This window comes from Rhinatrema bivittatum, chromosome 3 (genome assembly GCF_901001135.1).
Source record: "Rhinatrema bivittatum chromosome 3, aRhiBiv1.1, whole genome shotgun sequence".
In the NCBI taxonomy this organism is placed as follows: Eukaryota; Metazoa; Chordata; class Amphibia; order Gymnophiona; family Rhinatrematidae; genus Rhinatrema; species Rhinatrema bivittatum.
Window position 1 is genome coordinate 432054682 of NC_042617.1, and position 21299 is coordinate 432075980.

At 42.0% G+C, this 21299-nt stretch overlaps 1 protein-coding gene across 1 annotated transcript in view; it reads left to right on the plus strand.

The window, feature by feature from the left end:
- Nucleotides 1-21299, plus strand: part of TPO (thyroid peroxidase) — a 139424-nt gene that overhangs the window by 84734 nt on the left and 33391 nt on the right. The window contains exons 9-10 of the mRNA XM_029596874.1: nucleotides 11781-12039; nucleotides 17094-17264. Coding sequence (XP_029452734.1) covers nucleotides 11781-12039; nucleotides 17094-17264 — 430 coding nt within the window. The remainder of the gene's footprint in view (nucleotides 1-11780; nucleotides 12040-17093; nucleotides 17265-21299) is intronic.

The following is a 21299-nucleotide window of genomic DNA, read 5'->3' on the forward strand; positions in this document are numbered from 1 at the left end:
TGAAGTGTTTTGGACGAATATAATTGTTTCTAGAATGGACCTCAAAGCTCTGTAATTATAACATCTCTATATGGGGCTAACAAAAGTGTATCTGATGTGATACCAAGCTTGAAACTCATTTCCGCACATCATTATTTTAACTCATGAGGAGTCATTAGATTCTAGGCCCAATGCTTAGTATATGTAGTGTATTTATCTAATCTGAATATGCCAGTTTGGGGGCAGTAAAAGATTTTTAATGGGAAAATAAACTGCACAGATATGGGAGAAAGTCATGACAGAGCCGTATAGAAGTAAATATCCATGTATTCACCAGGAATGAGATAGCTACAGTGAAGAACCATGTTTCATTTTGAACACCCTTTCATTTTACTCTTAATATAGAGGGATATTAATTGTGTCTTTTGAGAGGACTGTGTGCCATCCGGTTATGTTTAAAAAAAGATTAAATATCTTCTGATCTTTCAAGAAATGTAATCTAATATTAGACATTGTGGAGTTCAGTCAGCGGAGGAGCTCCTTGATGGCTATTATGAATGAGAATCCTTCCAAGATTTAGAAATACATCTATAATCTCGAATTGAAGAGACTTACTGGTTTCATTATTACCTGAAATGCTCTGTGGCAAACAATCCAATTATAGACATCTGTGCCATAAAATGAAAAATTAATTTGTTCAAATTTACATAAACTCAAGAAATATCCTCTACTTTTAGGTAATATCACTGGGAACTTTGAGAAAATTGTCAAAATTGAAAATAAAGGCATCATGCAGACCCACGAGTGGGCACAGGCTGTAATAAAGTGGGCTGCCCAACAACCTCAACCACCACCAAGTGCCCTAACAGATCAGTACTGTGGCCCATCCCCCATCACCTATGGACTGCAAGGGGACTGGATGATTGATGGGAAGGATTTGCACCATCCCCCACTTTACTTGTGCCTCCTTTAATCTGGGCCTAGTAAGGATTATACTCGCATAGCCGGGCAGCCACTTCTGGATTAAGTCCCAGTGGGCCACTTCGCTCCTGTGCTCTCCTTGCTGCTGTGGCCCACCTCAGCCCCACCTGGCTGGTCATGGGCAGTGACGAGGAACTTAGAAAGATCTGAATGCGTGATCTACAAAAACCTCCTCTTGCGCCTCTGCCAACTGTTCCCTTTGGCTGCTGTGTCCAAACTGAGCAGCTGTTGCTTGTGCAGTGCTCTACAACTGCTTCCCTACTATCCTCCCTTTATTTTATTTTATTCACCCCTTTTGAAGTTTATGTCTAGTTAGAATAGTTAATAGAGTAGAATTTTGTGATCAATCTTCATTCAATTTGTACATGTTCAATATACTTTTCATGTTTGACAATTACTGAGGAGTACATTTACAGTAACTGTATTGCTATAACGGCAAGGTGTGTGAACTAGAAGACTAGTACATGGGGAAAGGGAGCCTGAAGGGATTATATTTGGGGCTAAGGTTAGTGTCCATGCTCATGTTAAATTGTTTGTCAGCAGTCCAATCTAGTTTCTACCAGAAGGGGTCAAAAATCTTGTAATTGGGTGCAGGGCCAAATTAGGCCTCTGACATATCATAACAGGGGCCTAACCATTCATGGTGGGCCTCTTTAAGACTCCATGAAGTCAGCAGGACAAGAATAGTAGATAAGCAAACCTTGAGCGTCCAATTAGATTCACCTGTCAGGACATCTAATAAAGTTGCAGCCAATTTATCTAATTTGAAACATGCAATACATTTTCTCTTCAGATGCTTTAGGGGAGTAAGTGGGTAGGCTTACCTTATGTTACTCTGTGTTGCAGGGATCAGAATCAGTTGCTATCATAGCTTTAACCTACTACTACTACTTAACATTTTTATAGTTCTACACGACATACGCAGCACTGTACAAACACTCAATAGAGCTTTCAATCTAATAAGAAAACCATACAGAACAAGAGACTTGCGGTATTTCATAAAGTAAGACAATGGTTAAAAAAGAAAGAAAAGAAAGTTAGTTAATGAGGCTAAAAGCAGACAATCAGGCCTAAGATTTAAAAGCAGTTTCTAAAAGGTGGGTCTTTAGATGGAATTTACACTCGTCGAGAGAGGAAGCATGACCCACCAGTTCAGGAAGATTATTCCAAGAACACAGAACAGCTAGGTGGAAAGCACAGAGTTAGGAATTGATGGTAGAGGAAAAGGACTCAGATAGGAGTGACTTGTCTGAGCAGTGTGCATAAGGAGGGGTTCAAAGAGAGATAAGAGAGGAGAGGTAGTGAGGTGCTACAGAGACAAGGTGAGAAAGAGAAGCTTGACCTGTATGTGGGAGCAGATAGGGAGCTAATGCAGTGACTTCAGAGGAGGGGTTATGTGAGCATAGCGACTTTAGCAAAAGATCATTTGTGCAGCTAAATTTAGGACAGATTGCAGTAGAGAGAGATGGCTTGCCAGGAGACGTGAGGAGCAGGTTGCAATAGTCTAAGCAGAAGAAAATAAGAGACTAGATAAGTGTTCTGGTAGTGTGTTAAGAAAAAAAGGGATAGATTTCGGCAATGTCATAGAGAAAGAAATGGCATGTTTTAGCATGTTTAGCATGTTTTAACCTAATAACAAACAAGCATATTGTTTATAAGATATATAGGTAACACATCTTTTCTGAACGGAGTATTGACTATCATAGTAACATAATAATGACAACAGAAAAGGACCAAATGGTTCATCCAGTCTGACCAACAAGCTTCTTAAGGTAGTATCTGCTGCATCATGCAGTTTATCCCAAGCCTTATTATAACCCATACAAATATTTACTACTAGCAACATTTTAATTGGGTGATGAGTCTTCTTGAAAATTCAGATAGTGCTGATGAGTTTTGCTTATGGACTTGGCCTTAGAAGCAGTCCTGTGTTTTTCACTTATGCCTACATTTCAGTTCCATAGACCATAAAAGTCAGAGCTTGTGTTGGTTGTCATCTTAATCCATGGGCATAGCATCCATAGTGCACAGGGACACCAACTTTAAAATGGGGTTTGTCGTGCATCACCAAATTGGGAAGCTATGACATCTTCCCAGGCTCTCTCCCCAGAACAACAGTTGTGATGACCACCACCCACTAATGTTCCCTGTAAGCTGCATAAGTGCACAGGAAAAGTTCTGAGCTTGTGCACATGTGTAGCTCTAAACTGCACATGTGCACTTGTACACAACTTTTCCTGTGGGCTCCCTCAGCTCTCCCCCCCCCCCCTCTCCCAGTGCAGGAAGTCTGACTGGGCCATGGCAGACAGCATCCCGCTACAGCCCAAAGTGAAGTGATACCCATCCCACCATAGCCTGAAGCAAAGAGGAGGCTGGCGGAGCCATGGCAGACTCCATCCCTCCATGGCCTGAAGTAAAGAGGAGGCTTATGTGGCCCTTGTAGACCCCATTCCGCCATGATCCATAGTAAAGAGGAAGCCAGGCTGCCGGGGCCATGGCAGATCCCATCCCACCATGGCCTGAAGTGGAGGATGATGGGATGTGGCTGAAAGCAAAGAGGAGGCCATGTGTATATGTCTGTGTGAGAGCTTGTGGGTATGTGTATATATCCATGAGATCCTGGATGCAATGCCGTGTGTCTGTGTGAAATCTTGTGTGTGTGTGTGTGTATGTGTGTTTGTCTGTGTGAGAGCCTGCGGGTGTATGTATATGTTTGTACAACAGCCTGTATATGTGAGAGCCAATGTGCATGCGTGTGTGTCTGGGTGAGATCTTGTGTACATGTATGTGTGTTTTTCTGCGTGCATGTATATGTCTATATGAGAGCCTTTATGTGTGAGAGCCTGTGTGCATGTTTGTGTGAGATCTTGTGTGCCTGGGTGTGTGTATGTCTATGTGAGAGCTTGTGTGTCTGTGCAAGAGCCTGTGGGTATGTGTATGTCAATATGAGAGCTGTATAAATGAGAGCTTGTGTGATTGTGTGAGATCTTGTGTGCCTGTGTGTATGTATGGCTGTGTGAGAGCCTGTGGGTTTGTGTATATGTCTGTATGAGACCTTGTGTATATGAGAGCCTGAGTGCATGTCTGTGTGGGATCTTGTGTGCCTGTCTATGAGAAAGTCTGTGTGAAAGCTTATGTGTGAGTATATGTCTGTACAAGAGCCTGTATATGTGAGAGGCTGTGTGTGTCTGTGTTTAGGGACTGTGTGTATATTGTGTTCTATGAAAGCCTGGGTGTATGGAAGAGAGAGAGGGAGTGTGTGTGAAAGCACTATCATGTATATGAGAGAGGGAGTGTCTGAAAGAATTAATGTGCTAGCATGTGTGTGTAAGTGAGGGAAAGAGAGAAAATAGTTTGTGTGGCCCTACCTCTCTTAATTCATGATAATTTCAGGGTGATAGGAAATCAAAAGATCTCAAATCTGGAAAGCAGGAGATTTTTTGTAATCCTTATTAGTTTCAATTATTAGGTGTAATTCGATGTTTCTATTGTTTTTAAATGTTTTTTTAAAATGTTAGAACTTTAATTATTGGATGTTTTATTCAAGCGATGTTTTAAAATATTTTATTGGCGTTTTGAAAAATTATAACATTTTATAAATATTTTATTGATATTTGGGAAACAGAACAAATTTATGCACTTTTTTTTTTTATTGGCTGTTTGTCAACAGTTTTGACATTTAATCTCTCTATTAGGTTTTAGTATGAATGATGTTTTATATTTCCAATTTTATTGATGTTTTGAGAGGAATGATGATGTTTCTTTTTTTCCATTGTTGCTCTGCATAACCCAGTTGGGCTTTTGGTTTCCAATTCAGTTTTTGCTGGCACATTTCTATTCTGTATTAGGTGAGGTCTGTCGGTATTTTAAAGGTCCTGTTCTTCTGTGACTTTAATTCTTGCTGTGAAAATGATGGTACTTATCACTGGATTTTACGGCATTAAGGTTATCTCTTCCTCATTTCAATTTTAAACAGAAGTTTGTTCTTTACTAATATCACTTGCATACAGAAACTGGTATTGAATGTGCTTGCAGAAAATACTTTTTCATTCACATATTTCATTGTAACTGCTGTTAGTAGATTAGAGACCTGATTTTTAAACCCCTTGACACGGGGAAAATGGAGGTACGTGTGTGGCCGGGTCTTGGGCAGCCCGGCCGCATGCCTTACCCCCGTTACATGCTTAAGAGCCAGGCCTCTTCCAAGGGTCGGTCCCGGGGGCAAGGAGGAGTGGACCTGGACAGCATCATTCATCTCTGTCCCGGACCCTCACGCATTGACCACCTGCCAGCCTGCACAACTTACTTCAGGTTGGACCCTGAAGTAAGTATTGGAACAACCAAAAAAAAAAAAAGGAATCAGTAGGAATTATAGGTTGGGGAAGAGAAGGGAAAAGGAAGGGAGGTTGTGGTAGGGGTTAGGGAAGTTCCCTCCCAGTCTGTTCCTTAATTGGAGCGGACTGGGAGGGAACTGGGGAAGGCCGCGATGCGTCGCCATGTAAATCCGGCGCGCATGTGTGTGTGTGGCTCGCCAATTTTATAACATGCGTGTGCATGTTATAAAATTGGTGTGTCCATGTGTGTACACCAGGAAGCGCGCACACATGGATGCGCACCTTACTAAATCTACCCGCAGGTTTTGATTTTAAGAGATTAGCTAATGTTCTCTCTAAGGATTGGGTTACTATGAACATAGATTTGATAGGCTTTCTGCATCAAAGAAAGTAGTACTCACAGAGTAGTATAGGAGGGTGTATTGTGTTCTAGGGCACGTAGTAGCAGCAAATTTTCTGGTGCACCACTAACCAGCAGTCACCATACACTCCTGTCTGAATCCAATTCCTGTTCTACCCCACCACCACCATCAAAGAGCAATGTAGTTACATCAAAAGCATCAAGGCTTATTGGTTAAGGATAGTAATCCCATGCCTTCTGTTAAGGGTAGTAACTGCTGCTCTGTACAGGTTACCCCCATGCTTATTAATTCCTCAGACTGTAAAAGTTTTGGCCCTTGTTGGTTGTTGTCTGAATCCAACTCCCCTTTTCTCCTTGCCGTTGAAGCAGAGAGCAATGTTGCAATTGCATCAAAAGTATCAAAGCTTATTAGTTAAGGGTAGTAACTGCCACACCAGCAAGTTATCCCCTTGTACAATTTTCTTCATTTCCATCCTCCAATCTTGGGGATCCACAGTGCTTATCCCATTCCACTTTGAATTCCTTGACTGTTTTCATATTCACCACTTCCTCCAGAAGGGCATTCCAGACATCCACCACCCTCTCCATAAAGAAATATATCCTGGTGTTGGTAGTGAGTCATCACCCCTGGAGTTTTATTTTTTTGACCCACAGTTCTACTGATTTCTTTCCAATGGAAAACATTTGAAGTTTGTGCATCATTTAAACCTTTCAATATCTTATCGAAGGAATTTGAAGACCTGAGCAAAAGAGCAGATAAATGTGTCCTCATCATCACATCTTATTTTATTGGTTACCTGATTTTATGTCACTGATCTTTTGATCATGAACAATGGAAGTCAAGCTGACTCCCAGAGGTAATGTACTCAGAGTTACTCTACATTACTCTAACAAGACATGGGGATAGCAATTTTCAAAACTCAATTATTTACCCAGGAAAATACCAATTTACCAGACAAGGTTCCGCCAAATGTAAACTTTTAGCTGCAATCTGAGGTGGCATTCCCAGAGGCAGATTTAGGTTGGAGGAGGACAATAATATGCAGAGATTGTTATAATTAGTGAGGTTTGGGTGTACCCTTGGACACTGTGGCAGCTGATCACGCCCACGGGGGGAAGTCCCGTGAGGGGCCACAGGTCAGGCTCAGCTTAGGACACACAACACAGAGATTGATCTTTTATTAGACAATGTGGTGAGCAGCAGAAGTAGCCCAGCTGGGCTAGTATCCCTCAGGCGCTGGAACAGCGACTCCTCCGGTAGCAGTGCTGTAGTGGAAAGAACTGAGAATAATGAGTACAATGGAATATACACAAAGCCCCAGTATGGAGAACCCCAGGATAGGGAGAGCAGGCCTTTGAGGTGCGAGTACCTGATTCCTGAGAGGCTTGAAGGTAATGTACTCACACAGTGGTTCCAAGTAGGAGATGGCACTAGGGCTGGAAAGGAGGCAGGCCCTCGAGGAGCGAGTACCTGGTTCCAGGGAACAGCTCTGAGGTGAAGATGGTAGTACTCACTGGTGTTGAAGATAGCGAATCCTTCCAGGCAGAAGAGAAGGTAGGAGCAGGCAGCGAGTCAGGGAACATGGGCGCTCGAGGAGCGAGTACCGGTTTCCTGATAGCAACCTGAAAAGCAAGTGAGGCCCCTGAGGAGCGGGTACCCCGTTAGCGTTAAGAGTCCAATGGAAGATTGGAGAGGCAGAGTAGCTGGGTATGGAGAACGAATCCCATCTGTAAGATTCCCCTTGCTAACTCAAAGGCTAGCAAACATCGTAGGCTTTAAATATCCAGGCAGCATGACGTCATCACAGGGGGATGCCCCTGAGGTTCGCGCCAAGTAGGAAATAAGAGTGAGGGCCGCGTGGCGCGCGCGTCCTAAGGTACCAGCGGAGCATGGCGGGAGGCAGTGCCCAAGCCGGTCCGGGGACACCAGAGAGGACGGCAGGCAGATGCCGCGGCAGTCAGGCGTCCATCCATAGTGAGAGGAGGTGCAAAGAAAGATAGGTAGGCAAAGTGAAGCCGTTGGGAAGGGACGGTTGCAACAGAGATTGCATTTTCAAATCTTCACATGTTGTTTTCCATTGAAAGTGTGCCACAGAAGCAAGTACCAATGTCCAAGAATCCTCAGCAATTTTCAAAGTGGAAGTCCTTGCATACTTTCCCTTTCAAAATTGGTGCAAAAATCTAACTGGTCAATTTTGAAACTGTTGCTCGTGGAAAAATGCCCACACTCGTGCATATGTGGGCTGTGTGCAACCAACAAGGATTTTAAAAAGCTGCAAAATAAGTTTATATGTACCTGTGCATTCATGAGGAATAAGGGGGTGAAAAAAGGCTGGGTCATGGGCATTCCAGGGTGGGGCAAAGACTTACATGCATAACTCCAAATTTTAAAACCGGAGACCGTGGCACACATCAGCTTGTTATTCGTGTAACTTTACTGCTGCTCCAGTTGAGGAGTAAGTTTGTAGATCTCGAGATTTAAGGCTTACAAGATAGGCTGAGGAGTCTGGATCAATCGTTTTTGAAGACCTCGATATTAACTGGCCAAACTGGTGGGCTAATTGGAAAAACTAGGTTTGCTCTCATGCAAGATTATTTTAAGATTTGCTGACATACTCATGTAAAAGCTGACATAGTCCTATTGAAGAAACATGCAGAATAGCTGTGCTTGAGTAACCTCTTAAAATTAGCTGCATACCTATGTGTGTGTTGCGTCCGTTGGTCGCAGATGGCTGTGTCTGCTCTGCCTTACCTCTTTTTCTCCCCTTTCTCTCTCTTTGGGCAAGATGGCTACCTCCGGTGCCGAGTGCCTCGGCGTTTCCAAACCAGCATGGGCGTCCCCATCCACCATGCTCACTCCCATGGCCTCCGAGGGCGTGAGCATGCACATTTCCTACGCTCAAATACAATCATGGCGGAAACCTCAGGGGCAGCCCCACCGCATGACGTCAGTACCTCTGGGTATATCTAGCCTCCGCTTTCACTACCACCTTGAGTTAGCAAGGACTTCAGTTTAAGCTACTCTGACCGCTGTAAGCTGCAAGGTTAGATGCTACCTTTCTCCAAGGGAGTTGCTCCTGTAGAAGCTCAAGATACCCGCTCCTCTGGGGTCTCTCACTGCCCACTACCCTTCGGGTCCTCTCTAACTAGACAACCGCTCCTCGGGGGTCTTTCTCTCTCGTCTACATTTCAGAATATCGGACCATCGGGTACTCACTCCTCTAGGGCCTACCAGCCATTATATCCTGCACTACGGACCTTCAGTCCCAACTTTCCACCATCAGGAAGACGCCATCATTCCTGTGAGTACCTCTATGATATGGTGCTCCAGCTCCACCCACCAGCTGCGATGTTACCCGCACTGCGGGCTTCTGCCATCATGAAACATCTGGGTGAGACTTCACTTCTGAGCCTGTTGAACGTACTGGCACTTCTGGGATCAGTGCCTTACCTTCCTGCTTTACCGTCTATCGACAAGCAGTACAATAAAGCCTCTATCCATACTGTCTCTGCTATCTGAGTTCAGCCTATCGCAGTGGTTCCCCATGGGGCCCCTCCCCATGGGTGGAGTCATCTCCATTGCGACCAAGGGTCCACAATGCCACAAACACAACAGTATGGTCGATGCATTTTAAAACATACATGCGTCAGTACGTGAACAATTAAAAATGTTAGTGCATCCTTACTCGTGCACCAATCCGCACATGTATGGGTGCATGCATGCTCATTTTAAAATTGACCTCTTCAAGTAAAAAATATCCAGATTTTGCAACAATGCAAGCAGTTTGAAAATTGCCTTTAAAATGTTTCACATTTGCCAATTAAACTCACAACTAAGTAATGGAAAGTTATATGTATATGTATGTATATATATATATATATATATATAAGTTATATATATTCTAAAAGCTTAATTTTAAAAACTGTTAACACAACACAGCAAAGCAAACATATTGACGTTTTCCATTTTTTTTCTGTTAAAGGTACAGCACAAATTGGGGTAGATTTTAAAAGAAGTGCGCGTGGCTTACACATGTGCATGCTAACCGGTACGCGCACATGTACGCCCGATTTTATATCATGCACACGCCTAGCTAAGTTCAGGCCTGCAATTTTTCTATTTGGTTATTTAGATAATTAACAGAATATCACTGAAATCAGCATTAACTAGCTAAATTCCATCCCTCGACCTAGCCCCAGTTCTGACCCCACTCTTTTTAACTAGCTAAATTTATGCACTTTGAAGTAGATCTTAAAAAACTACACGCGCATGTACTTTTGTTTATGCAACCGGCACAAACAAAACTACGCCGGATTTTATAAGATACACGCGTAGCCACGCATATCTTATAAAATCCGGGGTCGGTGCGCGCAAGGCTCACAAAATCGGCAGCCTGTGCACACTGAGCCACGCAGCCTGCCTCCGTTCCCTCCGAGGCTGCTCCGAAATCGGAGCAACCTCAGACGGAGCTTTCCTTCCGCGTCCCCCCACCTTCCCCTCCCTTCCCCTATCTAATCCACCCCCCAGCCCTACCTTTGTTGTGCAAGTTACACTTGCTTGAGGCAGGCGTAACTTGTGCGTGCCACCTCGGCATCCCCCGGCACAGGCCGCAGTGCTAGTGGACTCGGGACGCCCTCCCGGCCCGCCCCCGAACCATCGCCATGCCCCCAGACCCACCTCGGACTGCCCCCTGACCCCGGACATGCCCCCCGGACACACCCCTGGCCTGCTGACACACCCCCAGACACACCCCCTCCCATCCCTTTTACGAAGCCCCGGGACTTACGTTGATCCAGGGGCTTTGGGCGCGCCGGCGGCCTATGCAAAATAGGCGTGCCAGCATGCAAGTGCCCTGCGTGCATAAATCCAGCAGGATTTACGCATGCAGGCATTTTAAAATCTACCCCTTTCTGTGCATTTAGCCTCTTAAATTTAGCTGATCAGTTGGGATAGGGGTGATTTTAACTGCTCAGCTTTTACTGACTAATTCTAGGAGTTAGTAAGGAAAACATTTGGAAATCTATCCTATGAGTTTTAAAATATATCCACCTAGTGTTACCATGAAAAAAATCTACATCCTTTAGAAAGAAAAGCATGTTTATTTGAATTGATAATTTAAAATAAATTAAGTTATTTCACACTTTGGGGTTTATTGTCCAAGCTGCATTATGGGCTGTTCGCATGCGAAAAATGCCATAATGCATGCAAAAAGCCCCATAACACATGGTGCAATGTTAATAGGGGGGGAGGGAGGAAGAGAGAGAGAGAGAGAGAGAGAGAGAGAGAGTAGCTATAAGGCACTTATAGTAGTTAGGTATTTATACCTCTATAGGAGGCCCACCTAATTACTCAAGGTGAGGTTTAGGTATTAGTGTAGGGGTTAGGGGCTACTTTGACATGCAGAGTGAGATATACGAACAGAACAGTACACTCTTGTGAAGATTTGATGTCCTTAGGAGTGAGGAAACTCAAGCAAAGTTGAGATTTCTACAATGTTCTCTCAACCTAGCTTGATGGACTCTCTACTTGGGTAACATCAAGCTAGGTTGAGAGAACATTGTAGAAATCTCATCTTTGGTTGAGTTTCCTCACTCCAAAAGACATCAAATCTTCACAAGAGTGTACTGTTCTGTTCTTATATCTCACTCTGCATGTCAAAGTAGCCCCTAACCCCTACACTAATACCTAAACTTCACCTCGAGTAACTAGGTGGGAGTAACTGCAAAGTGCAAAAAAGTTATTGCATTCTGCTGTAATACCTATGCGAAGTGCTAAGATAGCTTATTTATTGCAAAGTGCGCTATTACCATAAAATATACCCCTCTTCCTATCGCATGCGATAATTTGATGAATCCTGGCCTTTGTTCTGTAATATTCCTGAGCTGTGTATTCGGCAGAATAATAATATTTCATTTGCAAAATTCTCTTTCAGGTGGCAATAATTATAATTATATTTGTCTCAAATATTTAATCCTGTTCAGAATTTCTGTATACCTCCAGATTTCACAGAATATCGATCTCTGTAATTTATACAAACTCTATATAATTTGCATTGCTGTTCATAACTTTGGAATCTAAATATATTTCTGTTTCTGATGAATTCTATGTTTAATTTGTATTTTAGATTATTACCCTTCGAGACTACATACCAAAAATCATTGGTCCTGTAGCTTTTAATCAGTATATTGGAGAATATCAAGGGTATGATGTAACAGTGAATCCCACAGTATCTAATGTATTTTCAACAGCAGCTTTTCGTTTTGGTCATGCAACAATACCCCCAATGATAAAGAGGCTTAATGCTCAGTTTCAAGATCATCCAGACTTCTCAGATCTACATCTGCATGAGGTTTTCTTTAGCCCTTGGAGACTAATTAAAGAAGGTAATACTTACTTGTTGTTATATTTTCTTACAATAGTGCTTCATCTTCCAGATGAATGTCTAATTGTATTTTATGGATAAGAAATGCACATGGGAGCAATAATCATATGAGTTTGCCTTTGTAAAACTACAGTCTAATTATTGCCCCCACTTTCTCTGTGTGAATAAAAGTATGCACACTGTTAATTGTGCACACATACTTTTAGCCATAAGGAAAAGTGAGTAGGTTCAGAGAGGTAAATTATAGTTTATTTATTTATTTTTATTTAAAATCTTTTCTATACCGTCGTTTAGTAGAATACCGTCACAACGGTTCACATATAGGCACATATAGTGCACATATAGGCACATATAGTTTATACAAACATGGAAATATGATGGCAAAAAGACATACATCGTATTTAGTCTGCCCATCCACACCAACTGCTCAATTATATTCTCCTTACCACTCTCTCCCTCATTCTTATCCCATGCTTTCTTGAATTTAGATTATGTCATTGTCTCTACCTCCTCCACTGGGAGGCTGATCCATGTGCAACATATACTCAGAGATCAATTCAGAGCCTGGAAAATGTTATTTTCCCTTTAGTAATCACTTAGAAGCCTCTCAGGAAAAACCAGTTGTAACTAAAGATATAACTTTATTTGTACAACTTACACTTAAAACAAAAAGTTGTTTCTTTATCAAACTAGCAGATGTAATTGTGCACAGGTAGATTTGTTGGGCTAATTTTCAAAGGGAAGTTATGTGCATAAGTAACATCTGGGCTAATGCCCCCTTACAAGACTCCAAAGACCACACCTCAATGTATTGGCTTAAGTTATTTAACTGTCTTTTCCTTATGTAAAGCCTCTCTGAAGTCCAAGATTCCCTGTTGAGGGAGGGGAAGAATATCTTCTAGACTCTAAGCGTTGTTCAATATTTAAGTCAACTTTAAAGTCTCTCATATACAGCAGTAATCGCGCTGGAAGCTGATCATCATCTCCAACTTAACTTTTACTGATTAAAGATGAAAATTTGATGTAATTATCCTGCTACAAGTTATTGTTTTTTAAAGTCTATGTACAACTTTAGTTCTTCTAATAAATCTGTGACATTAAGCTTCCAATTAATGTCACTGATGGCAATTAATTTGCTTGTTCCTGATCCTTTCAATTAGTAGGGTAGTTTTAAAACTTCCTCTCAGAATCTGGTGGATAGGATGATTACTTCCAATTTAAATAACTTAAAGTCCCATATCTCATACCTTTAGTCCAATTGGTCAGAACAGAAGTTCTTACTCCTTCTCCTTTTTCCTTACTTCCCTGTTGGTACCTGGAGGGTACCTACAAATTGCTTTCTTCAATATCCTGATGATATAGTCATGGTTAACAGCAGATGGGTGCCACAAGTTTCCTTTGCACTCTTTATTTCTCCTTCTCCCTCAGGAATGAATGAAGATTCATAAAACTTCCAATACTGTACTGGACATCTCTGGTTGAGAGACTCCAAACTCCTTAAATATTAAGCAACAAATCACTGGATCCAAGGTGGCAAAAATAAAATTACTGAACAAGAATACCCAAAAGAAAGGAACTCAAACAGGGCAAACATGACCTCTTTTAAAAGGAAAAAAGGCACCCTTTCCATTATCCCATTCAAAGCTTCATCCCTAGAAGCCCAAGGGTCCTTTCCACAGGAACATAAGAAAACAAGAATAAGCATAGACACATCCTACCTTGGGCCGGTGCAAGGGGATTAGTTGCCCTAAGCACCTTTTGCCTTGCACCAGCCCCTCCTTCGGTCATGCTGCCACACTCCAGTCATGCCGTCACACCTGGGTCACGTCACCACCCGCCATTCACACTGCCACCTCTTCCTGGTTATGATGCCCCCCCCCCCCCCCCCCATCTTGGCCCCCAACTCCTACCTCGTTCTTGGTTTTCTGGGCCGCAAGCAGGTTGGGAGCTGCTCACAGCCCCACATGGCTCTCGCCCCCTTAATGGTTGGCTCCCTAGGCCCAGGCCTAGTTCACCTAGTCCTTCCGCCGGTCCTGATCCTACTTCCTCAAAGGGTTAACTCAAAATCCACACCCTAAAATAGTGGCTATGGGTTTTATAGTCTGAAAAATCCATCATTTCAGTCTCCCACATGGGAGAGCTAAAACCAACACTCTACAATTTCTGTGCGACCCGCTGTAATGGGACAAACCTTGATATTTCTACATGAAATTTCCCTTTGAAAATTGGTATAATGTATGCTAGGGGTGTGCATTTGTTTCCTACATATTGGTAATCCGCAAAGTATAGGGCCATATTTTGTTGTATTCGTGGGGAAGCGAAACGTATCGCGATACCCCACGAATACAACGAATCTTCGTCGAATTATCCGGCCATCTAAAGGAGCAAATTTAAACAAACACAAGATGGCGCCGGCCATCCATTGCTCCTACCATATGACAGGGGCCGACCAATGGCACCTGTAGCCCCTGTGACATAGTAAGGTCAAAGGCTATCGGCGCCATTTTGAATACCAGCGCGAGTGTGAGTACAGGAGATGGCTCCCAGACCCCGTTGCACCACCAGGGAGTTTTCGTAAGTCTTGAGGGGGTCAGGAGGGTGGGGGGTTGTAGTTAATTTAATTTTAGCCGGGAAACAAATAAGAATTAACGCATGAACATATCGGGTACCCCCTTGCCGAATGCAACGTATCTGCCCCCCGACGAATACGAATCCTAATCCTGAATACAACATATGGCGTCCCTCTGCACATCCCTAATGTAAGCATGTATTTGATTGAAAATGTATGTGGGCTGTTATAGAATTGGCTCCTTCATTTCATTACGGTAAGTAAACTAATGAAGGTGTGAATCTTTCTACTTAAAATCTTGACAAAAGTTTCCTCTGAAATGTTGTCCTTGGGTTCAACCGGTTATAAAACAAGGAAATTGCAACAAACTGTAACAAGAAGTGTACATATTTATTATTTTCATTTAGTGAGTGCTGCAGGACTTTAAAATGCATTGCATTTGTATTGTGTATATTCAAAGCACAAAAACATTGTCAGAAAGACACAAATATATATCTTTTATGTCATCTGTAATTTGTTTTTTATATAGTAGATAATACTTTCAAGAATATTATTACAATGCTACTAACTAAAACCTTTTAGTGCTGCCTGAAGCATTATTTTTAATACACTATCTGGCTATAAGTATCCATTTTTAAAGAAATAGTTTTAGAAAAGATATGATAATATAGCATTTGATAAAAGACGAAAGTTCAGAAGTTGATTGTACTCTTAATACTTGCACCTGATATCACTAACATTCTTTGTGCAGGTCTGCCTTGTGTTCCAAGTGAATAGGGTTGTGAATTTGGGAGAAATAAAACAGGAAACAAGACAAAATTTCCTATTTAATTTCAGGTTGTTTTCAAAATGAAACAATTTAAATTCCAAAACAATTTCATCAGAACTTTGTTCTGTTTTGAAAATGAGAAAAAAGTCACCTTTTGGGTCTCGGATAGGCCGAGATTCAAAGCTGAGGCCCTGGCCTACACCCAAGTGTGATGCTGGGGTCTCAGCCTAGGCCCTGGACCAATGCTGGAATATTGGCCAACACCCTAGCAAAGGCCCAGGCCTGAGAAATTTTCCAACCCCCACTTCCTTTATCTGTCAGGAATCTGATGCCACATCCAGGCCCAGGCCTGATGCCTGAGCCTTGGCAAAAGCCCAGGCCTCATTCCAGGGCCCAGGCCTTGAAAGTCCGTTTTGTCTTATTTCTTCAGACTTCTTTCTTCAAATGACAGCATCCACTGCAGATGCACTGGCATAAATTAACTCTGGCACATCCTCCTCAGAAAAAGATGCTTGTTTATTGTGTGGCAGTTTGACATATGGCCGTAAAAAAAATTTTGCCCTCTGCTCAGGAGGATTTGCCTTAGTTAATTTATCCCAGTGTGTTCCCAAGGGTCATTGTCATTTGAAGAAAGAGGATTGAAGAAATAAGATGAAGAGGACCTACAAGGCATGGGCTCCAGCAGCCAAGCCTGGGCCTGACCCTGGGATGAGGTCCAGGTGTCAGGACCCAGCCTCCGGGCCAAGCCCTGCTGCCTAAACCAAGGTCATGGTGACCTACCACAGCCTATTCAAGGCTGAGGCTTCAGCCTGGGCCTAGGCCTCATCAGCAGACCCCCCCCCTCGGACTGTGTAAGTGGGGGCCAGAGAGTATCCTGACCCCAGCATTTCTTCAATTGGGAGTGATGGGTGGTGGGCACGGGAGGCCTGACAGGAAGCTCCTTTTTTCCTGTTTTGGGGGAGGGTTTTTTTAAACTATTTTTTAATTAAATAAACAAAATAAACATTAAATGAAATGAAATTCATGGGGAAACCCCCACCCCCCAAAAAAAAAATGACATTTTTACTCCTGTCCACTGGTACAACTGAACTGATTTTGTTACTTTTATGCAGATCCCAATAGATATTGGATAATGTAAAACTTTCTGTACATTGTCTAACCTCAACTAAACTGGGCACATAAAATATTGAGAGGATTTGTCCCAAAAGGGTGAGGGATAGTCTATGTATTTAGTAGGTTCAGAATTTTGGGGCATATATATGGTAAAGTGGACCATATTAGAAGCAATGGGTCAGAATGCATTTCACCAATTAGTCAGCGAGGGTTGTACCTTTCCTTCCCTCCATGAAATTGGTCCCCCTATTTTTTTTTTTCTCATTAAAAAAAAAAAAAAAAAAGTAAATCATTTTAATAAAATGTATAATCACTTTTTTTTCTGTAAATACAATACAGTTTTCCTTTTGCCCGTAATGGTATTTCATGAATTATCCTCCCAAGATGGGGACTATATTTTTCAGTGTGGCTAGGTATTTAAAGATTTTTGCCTTATAGTTTTTCTGACACTTAAAATATTTGCCTTCATTTTTTGCAATGTAATTTGTTGAAAATCCTAATAAAATATAAATTTTAAAAAAGGACATCACTTTCTATAATACCACATACAGTTAAATCTTCTTTCCTATAAACAATGAAACTAGATTCCTTTGTATCTCCTAAGGAGGTTTAGATCCCTTAATAAGAGGTCTTCTGATGGGATCAGCAAAATTACAAATGCAGGATCAAATGATGAATGAAGAACTAACAGAAAAGCTTTTTGTGCTGTCTAATGCTGGTTCACTGGATTTGGCATCACTAAACTTACAACGAGGACGTGACCATGGCCTTCCAGGTATGTTGCAATTTATTCTACATCTGAGGGTTTAAACATCAAAAATAAAACATTCATCAATTAAAAGCAACAAATGCACATTCAACCAATTATTATTTTGGTAGAAGCATACTAACAAACTCTTTGCTTTGTTAGTGATTATAAGAAAATTGGAAAGTACTAAATATTTTAAGAACTTCCTCAGCCTATTTTTCTTCCTTGAAATAAGGAGCTTAAGGGGGTCATTTTCAAAAGCGATCACACGCGAAAAGTCCCTTTTCGCGTGCGATCACTAAATAAGGTGGAGTCGGCCCCGGAAGAGGAGGAGTCAGGGCGGCACCGGGGCCAACTCTGCGAAGACGTCACTGACGGCGAAAAGATAAGAGCCCTTTTTGCCGCCAGTTTCACGCCCAATAGCACCACCTTTTACGATGGTACTATTGGATGTGAAAGCCGGCAGCGATAGCACCGCGGAGATGCGATCCCTGCCGGCTTTCACAGGCCCACTCCCCCACTTCACCACCCCATCCCCCGTTATCGCCAGATTTTCTAAGATCTGCGACCTTAGAAAATCCTGACCTAAGTTTGTAATTTTGATTTCTATCCCACATGAATGGACATTAATTTACATCTCACTGCATATTTTCATACAATTTACCTGTGAAAGTGTTACGGATCTGCTCCCCCAGAGGGGAGGAGTTAGCAATCTGGTATCCATCTGACTGCTGGATACTCCTGTAGAAGGAGGAGCTAGCATCTGTTATGGATAACCCCGCCAGGAGGACAGAGTTAGTAATCTGTTAACACTCACCCCGCCAGGAGGGCAAAGTTTGCAATATGTATGGCTTAGCTCCTTAAGAGGGGAGGCATAGCAATCTGTTGTAGATCACTCCTCGAGAAGAGAGGGGTAGCAATATGTTAGTGATGTGACTGCCAGGGAGGCGGAGTTAGTCTTCTGTAGAATGCTGTTTTCCCCAAGGAGAGGAGCTAGCGTTATGTAATACTCTGTAGGTGGAGTTTGAGATTTGATGTGGGATGGCTCCCACAAAGTGGCAGTCAGTATGATACCGCTCTAGTAGTGTAAGGAATAAACACAGTAGAAATGGTGAATCCTTGGGCCATTGGCAGATGACAGTGCCCCCAGGTGGAGATCCTGAGAGGGACCTCCGGCTAGGCTGGAGTATTGAGACAAACCCAGATAGCTCTTTTAGACTGGAAGTTGAACCACCAGAGGTGGCAGTAGTGAGCTGATGTGCCTGGCAGGGCTGAAGTCCCTCAGATACTGGAATTGTGATCTCTGGGTTGCTGAGCTGTAGAGAGAGACTATAGGTAGTGAGTAGCCAGGGTATGCTGGATATATAACCAGTAATAGATGATACATTCACAATTGTAGATATCTGTAATGACCTCTATGCAACAAAGAGTCTTCAGTATATTCAGTAACAGGAGCCGTAGGTGAGTACTGGTTCCTATAGGCAGTCTGAAATAAGAACTCACAATAGCTGTGTATGAGATGGCTTCTGGAATAGAAGAGAGTCTTGGAGGGATTTAGGAACATAGGCCCTCGTGGAGCGAGTACCGGTTCCTATCTGCAATCTTTAATAGTAATTCATGAGATATAGGTATGCGATAGCTTCTGAGATAGAAGAGAGTCTGTAAAGGGTTTTAGGAATATGGGCCCTTGTGGAACGAGTACCGGTTCTTATCTGTAATAGAACTCACAGTGTTCACGTCTGCGATCGCTTCCGGCAGTTAGGAGTCTTCTGAGCATTCAGGGACATAGGCCCTTGAGGAGCGAGTACCGGATCCCGTCTTAGCAATCTGAAATCAAGAAGAGAGAGAGCACGGCCCCCAAGGAGCGGGTACCCCTAGGTAAGTTTGTAGAGGCAGAGCAGTGGAGAAAAAATTCCCCTTGCTAACTCGATTCGTAGTTGCAAGCAAAGACCTTTTAAGTTGGAAGCGGATGACGTACTGGGAGGACGCCCCCGAGGTTCGCGCCCTTGCTGGTACAAAGTCTGGAGCACGCACGCGCCCTTACGTCATCAGGAACATGGCGGATCTGCAGCATCAAGCCAGCCCAGGGATTCCGGGGCGAAGAGGTGAGGAGAAGCTGCGGCAGCATCTGTCCATCAGACCCGAAGGGAGTCGTCACAAAGGTAGAGAGGGTGGAGCAAGGGCGAGAACAGGCATAAACACAACAGAAAGCTAGAAAACAAAAAAAAATATCAACCAATAATATATATTCAATACTGTCATGTAGTTTTTAAGTTTCTGTTTCCATTTCCTTTATATATTTTTTAAAACATAAAATAAAGAATAATTAGGAATATTGAAATTTTAAATTCTTAGAGACAGATTTATATTACCCATTCAGTCAATACACATGATTTGTAGTTAACTGTGATTAGTTAATTCAAATTTTATAATCAAAAAAGCATTAATACATGATTACCTATAGACTGTAGAAAATAATTTGAATCACATACATTGTATTAAAAGTGTGATATGTTTTGTATTAATTATATTAAATTCCAAATCACTGCTAGTAGAAACAATTTTATATCATACCTACTATCTATTGCATAAAAAGACCAATGTTCCATAATTATCTATAAGAGACCTATAATTAAAACATACATATCACTATTTGGAATTCATGATGTATACTGGATGGTAGAGTAGACTCTTGCAGATATTATAGAATATTTGTCCTAGTAATGATAACAAACCTAAGGAGAGGAAGCAAAAAAAATGTGTGAATAGAAAAAAATAAATATAGATGAATAAAAAGATAAAATCAGACATTTAATATAATAGATATAGATATATAATACAAAGTAAATACAAAACCAATTACAACCTAATATGGCCACATTTCTGCTTATATGCCGTCAGGGTGAAAAACTTGTCCATTTCATTCACAATAAGCAGCAATGCAGAATAGAGATGTGCTTCGTGTTTTGCTATCATGTCAGGCTTCGTTTTGGGGGCCCCCTCTGGAATTTCATTTTTCCCGTGGTTTGGGGTTTTTTTTTCAGGGGCCATGATTTTCGGGTTAGCACACACTAACTCCCATTAGTGCACACTAACCCAAAAAATGAATTTTTTAGAAATTTTGGAAAAAATATATTCATTTTTTGGTTCTCCTGAACCATACCAAATTAGGCAATTTTGTTGTATCAATAGTATGAAGGCTTGATGGTTAAGGGTAGTAACCACCACACCAACAAGTTACCCCCATGTGCTCTTTTCCTCATTTCCATCCTCTAGCCTTTAGGGACCCCACAGTGTTTATCCCATGTCCCTTTAAAATCTTTCACTGTTTTTATCTTCACCACCTCCTCTGGAAGTGCATTCCAGGCATCCACCACCCTTTCTGTGAAGAAATGTTTCCTGACATTGGTTCTGAGTTGCCTTCCCTGGAGTTTCATGATGTGACCCCTAGTTCTACTGATTTCTTTCCAATGGAAAATGTTTGTCAAATGTGTATCATTAAAACCTTTCAGGTATCTAAAGGTCTGTATCATATCTCCCCTGATCCTCCTTTCCTCCAGGGTCTACATATTTAGGTCCTTCAACCTCTCCTCATAAGTCATTTGATGGAGACCACCCACCATTTTTCTCACCTTTCTCTGGACTGCCACCAGTCTGTCTCTGTCCCTTTTGAAATACGGTCTCCAGAACTGAACACAATACTCCAGGTGAGGCCTCACCTTGGGCAATCACAACCATTATGAGCATTTGCTACAGATCTCCATTGTGGTTTTACATTTGCTTTTTCTTTTCCATAAATATACAGTCATGCAGTGTTCCCCAGAGTTTTGTGGAATTTATGTATCTCCTGTTTTTGTTGCCATTTAAAATGCCCTTTTACTTTTTATTTTCTATAGACACTTTGTTACCTATTATATCCTGTATTTCTGCTGTTTTTTCTTTCAATGCTTATTGTGAATGAACTGGACATGTTTTTAATTTCTGATGCAGACATATATCCTAAACATGGCCATAAGTTTTAGTTGACTTTGCATTTAATTTTTATTGCATTTTTACATGTAT